This window comes from Lupinus angustifolius, chromosome LG14 (assembly GCF_001865875.1).
Source record: "Lupinus angustifolius cultivar Tanjil chromosome LG14, LupAngTanjil_v1.0, whole genome shotgun sequence".
Classification (NCBI taxonomy): Eukaryota; Viridiplantae; Streptophyta; class Magnoliopsida; order Fabales; family Fabaceae; genus Lupinus; species Lupinus angustifolius.
Genome location: NC_032022.1, coordinates 13,057,962 through 13,066,573, shown reverse-complemented (window position 1 = coordinate 13,066,573; position 8,612 = coordinate 13,057,962). Strand labels below are relative to the sequence as shown.

Genomic DNA, 8,612 nt, shown 5'->3' with positions numbered 1-8,612 from the left:
GAAAAAAAATTCATAATAACTATTTACAAAAGTCCTAAAATCTAAAGGGACTTTATGCATTTTCGTATAAAAAATTACATTAACCTCCCTTATTTGGCATTTCAAAAATACATTTACATTCATAGTGCCCTTTAGACCTCTAAATGAAATTTTCATTTTAGTGGTTCGCGTGCAATATATTTCCCTTAATTTAATTCAATTAGCATGTAAAAAATTTCATAATATCAAATATGAAAAAACATTAACTATTTCACAAGTTGTATCACTCCTTATCACACAATTACGTTAATGGTGAGAAATTAAGCACTTATTAAATATTCACAACTTACTATTTTTTGGGGTTAAGTTGTAATAGAGAGAGTGTCACAAATTTTGAGTGAGTGATAGAATCAATCTCAAGAGTATTTCACATATACAGAGAAGAAGTCTTATGTTATATAAAAATGTAGGACTTAAAGAACATATAAGTAGATATACTCATAAACCTAATGCTTTAAGTTTTGGATTAGGATGTGCTGTTAAATTCACTTATATGTTTTTTCCACTTAGTTCATAGAAGCATATTTTAACTCATGGATGAAGACATTCCAACAAATAATATTAGAACTGATGATTCGAAGACTCAATTGAGTATTAAAGCGACAAATGATCAATAGAACTATGCAAGATCTTTATATCAAAAGTCTTTTTGATGAGAGGTCAAGTGACACGTTAAGTTCCATTGATGGCAAGACAAACCAACAATGATACAAGTTAATAAGAGTTGAACTCTGGTGTATTCAATACTCGAAAAAGAATAACTCAACTTGATAGGATAGGTTGGACATTCTAAGTATGAAGAGGTTTCACATTATATAGAGGTGAATGAGTTAAATAGTGAATATATTTATAGACATTATCTTAAAATTTTAGGTCAAGATGTATTCTAAAACTCAATTATATACCTCCTTTACTTTACTAGACAAGGATCATATGTACCTAATTGTGTATTATTCTCTGTTTAGGACCAATCATATATTATCATATGAATAAAATAAATTTTTTAAAAAACAATAATAAAAAATAACATTTTGATTGACTCGGTATAGGGAATGAGATACCGTTCGAGATATGTGATCTTTGTCCTACTTTACTCATCTAAAAACACTTTTAACTCTATGAAAAACTCTCTAAGACTCTCAAAGGTACAATTCAAAATGCAATTTGGTATGTCGACGAGAGGGAGTAAAACAACTACCCAACCATACCGATGACAAATGATCATTCATGTTCAATGCACCCACGTATGCAGCAGATATTCAGCCATAGCTTTCTACCTTTACCTTCGTTGAATTACTATAGTAGAAGAAAGAAATTTAGTAGTGACATGGTTCAAATTTCAAGATAGAGGATCTTATCAGAAGTGGAATTGCATACTACATTAATAAATAAACATCCACTTTCCGTGTATATAAAATGAATAGATGACCTCAAATCAATACGTTCAAGTTGGCATCTTGAGGTATGTGATGGATACAGATTAACTATCCTATTCCATGTCTCAAACTAATGACATATTGTCACATGAATAAAAGAAAATTTTAAAACAAAAAATTAACATTTTAGTTGATTCAGAAGAAAGAATGAAACACATTTATTATAGATAATCTCTGTTGCTATATAATACCTCTATTTATGTCTTTCTAATTTATTATACTCATATACTAATTTTTAGTACAAAGATGCAATCATCCTTTTGTGTATTAGGCAAAATTCCGGAAAAACAAACAAAAAGCTTGATGATAATTATTATCCAAAATAGGATACCTAAACTTCAATCAAGGAAATCAACTAGCTATTTCCTTTTTCTTTGCTACAAATAGGAAAAGGAAGATGATTAGTGTCTAAATGAGTTGAGTATTCCAATTCGACTCAATAAATTATATGCAAAAACTTATTTATCTAGTTGAGTACTTGAATATAAAAGTTTAAAAGTGAAGTTGAACTAATTTTTTATGGGGTTTGTGGATGTGCCTCTAACAAGTATCGCTCTCATGAATTGAACAATTTACTTTGGAAATTTAATAAGGTTTTACACCACTAGACCAACGTCTTGTTGGTAAGTTGAACTTATCTATTTAAATAAATCAAGCCTAAACTTTGTAGAATATCTAATGCTGATGAATATACAACTAGAGTTGTACATATTTATTTAATTTTTCTAGCTTTCAAAACCCGATGTAAAATTTCTTTTGTAATGACGTGAATCATGAATAATTCATATAATAAATTATGTTCTTTGAATACAAAATTTATATTCCATTTATAATATTATTTAATCTTCTAGTATAAAAATATTTCTTAAATATTAAGGTAATAAAATTATGGTATTTTATTTAATCAAAAAGTATATTTGTCTTCTTTTCATCCAAAACATAAATAAAATCAAATAATAATTTAATGTTAACAAACTATGCTATCCCTTCCTAACATAAATCAAACATTTTCCTTCACATGCAAATGACATTCCATCTATAAGACAAACATCCATTCAACTCCAACTCATGCAAATGACATTACTATTTCTACAATTTTTCCACCATTAATAATATATATTCCTCTTCTGGAAATCCTTTAACCACCCAAATAAATAAAATCCTGAAATATAATTCTTCCCTGTATCCTATGTGCTAAAGAGCCTGATATATATGGACCACAACCGCTGTAAAATAATCAAATGAACCCATATTATCAAAATAATGGAGGCAACACCTCATACTATATCAGTTACACAACTGTTGCCTATAATAAAGAGAACAGTTTTTGAAATTTGACAACAATTTTTAATTGTTATTATAAATAAAAAATGTTGTAATGTGTAGTGTAAGGACTTATATTACTTATATTTTAAAAGTTAATCAATAATAATTAAATATAAATAATAAATAATATAATAAGGATATAAAAATCAAATATAATACCATACATCTATTTTTTTCTCTATTATCAATTCAAAGATAAAAAACCATTGAAGGATGATTAAAGCTGGACCTAAATTTAACTTGGCGCGAACGAGTCACATGCTAAACTATATTCCTTTCCGATTAAATATTAAAAAATTGCGACGGCACGTGCAAGCCTGCAACAGTTAAAGCGCAAACGCATTCCTTTCCTTTCAGATCCGAAGACCATAACTTCCCATCACTACAAGAATCAAACGGCCAGAAATCAATTTCACCATCTAACGGTCACTATTGAATCTATCTCCCTCTTTCTTAAAATAAATACCCCACGCCTCTTTCGTTTCAAGTTTTAACCTTCACTTCCAACTTCGAAGAACTCATTTTCTTTCCTTTCAAAAATAATATAATTAAACTTTCTTTAAGTTCTAGTTTCTACGTTTTGAGTGTGAAGAAACATAACTTCACTTCTTTCTCCACTGTTTCTTTACTTGCTACCGTTTGCGCCGGTTGCCACTGGTTATGAGATGTTGCCGGAGGCTGAGGGAAGAAGAACAACAACAACAACAACAAGACCTGTCGTTGTAAGAATATCGTGGCACGGGAAGGACCGGTAAGAGGTTAAACATCCAACGGTTGAGATCAGATCAAAATAGTGGGGACCCACATAAATGGATAAACCAAAACTCACTAGAACCCAATCCTCTCTCCTTCGTTCTTCTCCAACAATCCGATCCTCTATTCACAGCCTCTCTTCAATTAACGAAGATGATTTCAACAACGACGTCGTTGAGGATGATAAGAAAAACAAAACCAACAACAACAAAACCGGTCGAACCGGGTTCGTTAAAATGAACCCGGTTCTCGCTTTTGCTTCATTGGGTTTCTTCACTTCGTGTCTCTTCTTTTACCTCTACTACTTCTTCTACGCTGTACCCACTTCAGAGAATGTTCTTTTCGCGTTGATCTTCATCGCTGTAGCACTTTACTTCACATCGAAAAACAAAGGCTTAATCAATCACACGTTCTCTTCAATAAAGCATTCCTGGGATGAGAATTTAAAAAGGTTCGGTTTTTCCAAGACCCAATCAAAACCGGTTCAATGGGTCATCGGCGATAACACCGATACAGAGTCCGGTTCAGTAAAGAAGAAGAACAAGATGATAAAAGAAGGTGTTGAGTTTTACAGCAATGGTGATTTCTACGAGGGTGAGTTTCACAGAGGAAGGAGCAATGGGAGTGGGGTTTATAACTACTTCGTGAATGGAAGATATGAAGGGGATTGGGTTGATGGAAGATATGATGGGTATGGAATTGAAAGCTGGAGTAGAGGGAGTAAATATAGAGGGCAATATAGACAAGGTTTGAGACATGGTTATGGTGTTTATAGATTCTACACTGGGGATTCTTATGCTGGTGAATGGTGTAATGGTCAGAGTCATGGTGTTGGAGTTCAAACTTGCTCTGATGGGAGTTGCTTTATTGGGGAGTTTAAGTTTGGGGTTAAGCATGGACTTGGGTGTTACCATTTTAGGTAAGTTTATGCTGTGTGTTTGATTTTGATTTGATGGAACATAACTGAAAAAGTGAGGTTCTGATGAGTTATGTGTTTCTAAGTCTTAAATTTTGATAGTTTTTTTTTTTAAACTTTACTTTCATGTTATTATTACTGTGTTTAATTTTTAGTCTTTTTCTAAAATGGTTTTTGCTGAATTATCTGTTGGATGATTTTAGATGTTGTGTGATTGAGTTTGTTGTAGTGATAGTGAGTGCTGAATAGGTTTCTTTAAAAACTGAATTTTGTTGCTTGTTCTGTTTTATATAGATTTGTAAATATAGGATTTTTTTGGAAGGAGTAAGGACTGTTACTCAAATATCTTACTTGTCCCCAATTCAAATTTGAGTTCGCAAATCTTCCACTGTACCAAAAAAAAAATTGTGCTTGTGATTTCTTAGATTCTACTACCACTTTTCTGCATTGCCTTTTGATGAAATTGATTGTGTCCAATACAGATCTATGTCTCTTGTCTGAAGATACTGCAAGGTTTGACAAAAAGTTGAATTAATGGTGGTATTGCAAAAACTGTATTTTTCATTAACATCTATTATTTCATAGGAGGCTATTAGTAAATTATTAGCAGGTTCTGGATATAGTTTCCTTTTTTTGTTCTTATGTTCCATTTCAATGCAGAAACGGAGATAGATATGCTGGAGAGTATTTTGGAGACAAAATACATGGATTTGGGATCTACCGTTTTGCCAATGGCCACTGTTATGAGGGAGCATGGCATGAGGGCCGTAGGCAAGGTATCGGCACCTATACTTTTCGAACTGGTGACAGAAAATGTGGCGAATGGGATGCTGGAAATCTCAAGCATCCTCTACCACCAATAACAGACGTTGCCCTTAGAGCAGTTCAGGTATTCTTTAGTTATCAACATTTGATTATTACCTATCATGTTTGTTTGCCTTCTTGCTTTAACTTTTTTACAAACATTCTGTGCTTTTCTCACAAACATGTTCTCTCTCGATGGGTTAAAATTGCAGGCTGCTAAGAAAACAGCAGACAGTGCTATAAACTTAAGGCGCGTGGATGACCGGGTGAACAAAGCAGTGATCGCTGCTAACATGGCTGCCACTGCGGCCAGAGTTGCTGCTGTAAAAGCAGTTCAAAACAGGATGGATGGAAAATTTTGCGATATTGATGTCTAAGAATTAGGTGTTAGCTTTTGTCTGGAATTGTAATTTTTTACTAATTCCGAGTACCCCGATGAGCAAAAGCTTATTTGAGGTTGAGAGCAATGTTTTTTTATGTTTGTCTAACCACAACTGTAACTTGTATATAAACCATGTATATATCAATGAAAAATGAATTTTCTGAACTTCTTCGTTTTGTCTTCAGAATATTTGCATAGACTGTGAAGTGATATTCTAAATTTCTTAAGCTTGAAGTATTGTTTATCTTTTTGATAATTATCCCTGGTTTCAATGGAAGTCAATTTTTTCTTTTCAAACAACTAAAAATCTGCAGCCTGAGAGGTCAGTATAACATTATTGTATGACATATTCATTCTCAACAGGAATATGAGATTTCTGTGGAAAAATAGATGATGATATTTTTTTTTGTACCAACAAGGATATTCTCTCACCTTTTTGGTAAGGAACTAAACTCTTTCGATGTGCATGATGCCCCTCTTGACAAATGTCGCTCTGAGGAATCGATGCTGGTATAAGATTGACTACTATGCACAGAGATTAATGCCAGTGCCATACTTGGAATGCCCTCAAATTATTGACATGAATAAACATAAAGCATAGGGTGGCAAGTCTAAGCTTAATGAGACTCTAATTTGGCCAACAACTCCTTATGAAGGGTCTGAACTACCCATCACCAAAAATCCTGTCTGCTTGTTTTTATGTAAGCCAGTTGCATCTTGTTCAATATTTTATTATGAGAGATACCACCATTGCTTAGATGGAATAAAATTATAAGAGAAGGAAACAAATGTATAACAATATAATAGCATTGTATTTTGTTATAAGAAGCCATGTGACACTCTCCCCATGTAGGAGTAGGACAATGACAGGAATTCTCTTTCCATTATTATTTTGTTTAAAATGTTTGGCACATGATGTTGTGGTGGGTGTGATCTTTATCCCTTTCCTCAAATTATAACAGGAAAAAGAGCAAAACTTTTCTAGCATGCTGGATCTACAATCTGAACTTCACCCCTTCTAAAAAAGGCATAAGTCACTTTTTTAATCTTTTATACTTTTTTTGGGTTGATATTCATTAATTAATGAGTTTCTTTTCATGCAAGTGGTTTTGTTTTTGTATTTTATGTAGTCTTTGAATTCAAATCTCTCCTTGTTTGAACTTTTTATTGTTCAACTACTCCACATGGAACTTGGAATAGTTCAACAAGAAAAAGGGTATGTTCTCTAAGGTTACACAGTGAGAGGCATTAATACCATCTCTTGACTTACCATTTAGGTGTTTAAATGGCATCAATAATCTCAATAACTTGGGATACTCTTTCCTCTATGAAATAGTGCTTCTCAGAATGAAAAGAATGGAGAATAAAAAACAAAACTTTATTGATGTGACATTTAAATAAGAGAATAAAGTATCTTCTAATATGCTATATTTAATAATTAGGTATATCTCCTGTAACATCTAAAATCTTGACATATGCTATATTTAATAATTTTTTTATAAAAATATTTCTAAAACTAAATAAAACAGTATACATGTCATATTTTTACTAGTTGGAGGAAACAAGTTATCTTCTAGTATGAGGAGATACTTTATTCCCTTTAACCAAAATATTGGTCTAGTGATGTAAGATTTTGCTAGTTCCCGAAAAGAAAAAAATGAATGATTTGATTCCTATGAGCAACACTTGTTAGGAGAGATAGCCATAAATCCCAAAAGAGATTAATTCCTTATCTAAAAGGTGAGACTCCTAATATATAAAAAGTGGCAGATACTATTATTAAATTTTAAGATGATAGTTACAACCAAATTGGCTATCATTATTGATTGTATTCTGGTTTAATTGCTATTTTTTTCGGTTTGGTCTGCTAGGGAAGGGTCAATTTCTGACTTGAACCCAAACTGCAAGAATAAATAAGTTTCTTGTACATAAAAATCTTCTCTTGGTCAAAGTTTCTTGAAGAATCCCCATAAAAATATATTTGCTGAGAACTATGCGGTGCTGCCACTATAGAAGAGACTAACATGAAAGGAGGCAATGGAAATGGAAAGAAGAATATTTAATGGTTGTATTTAAGGAATACAAATTGAATAAGTTACTCTAAGACATTCATGTAAATTTTTTGAAATGTTACACTTGTCTTTTTTTAATACAAATTTATATTTTTACTTACTTAAATAATGTCCTAAAGATATGTGTTGATATTTCGGCAACCAAGTTTTAATCATAGGAAATCATGTGTAAGTTAAATATGTCTCCATCATGGAAGAATGAGTAAAATAAGGAGTATATAAGTTAATAGATTCATCAACGCAATCAGGTTTTAGGTTAAGATATTGTGAATGGTTCGTTTATTGTGGTTCTTCTTTGATCTATTGGTTGTAAAATAAGTTGTATTAAATCTGATAATTTGGTCGAATTGAAGAATATAAAGAGTAATTATATGTAGATTCTTAGTGATATAAGGAGGTAGCGACATGTTCCATTGTAAATGAACGACCATACAAGTTTATGAAGAGATTCAATCGGACAAGACTTTCATTTAAGGAAGAGCATACTTTGATTTGAGGAAGAACATACTTTCATGTGAAGATCTCATAAGGAGTAAAATGGTAAACATATATAAGTGAAGATATACGATCCCTTAATTATTCATCTACCTTATTTAATATGAAAAAAAAGCATATTGGTGTATTTTCCACTAATTATTCATATATAGATTATAGATCATAATTACAAGCATATAGAACTTATCAGTTATAACTATTAAGTTAGATTAAAACTTCGAAAATATAGCCGAAAGGTTTTAATTGATTGAATTAGAATGGTTTGAGAAAACTGATGTTATACTAGTTCAAATTACTAAAAAATATGTCATTACATTTTATTTGTTTGTTAATTTAATTACTTAGATAATTAAAACTAACTTTTCCCATCATGTGCTATTTAAATAGGA

General features: G+C 31.7%; 1 protein-coding gene across 1 annotated transcript; it reads left to right on the top strand.

Moving 5' to 3' along the window:
* LOC109326683 (MORN repeat-containing protein 1-like) lies at positions 2,981 to 5,821 on the top strand. The gene is made up of 3 exons (XM_019559420.1): positions 2,981 to 4,473; positions 5,131 to 5,359; positions 5,487 to 5,821. Exons 1-3 carry the CDS (start codon positions 3,611 to 3,613, stop codon positions 5,649 to 5,651), a joined length of 1,257 nt encoding a protein of 418 aa, XP_019414965.1. The 5' UTR covers positions 2,981 to 3,610; the 3' UTR covers positions 5,652 to 5,821.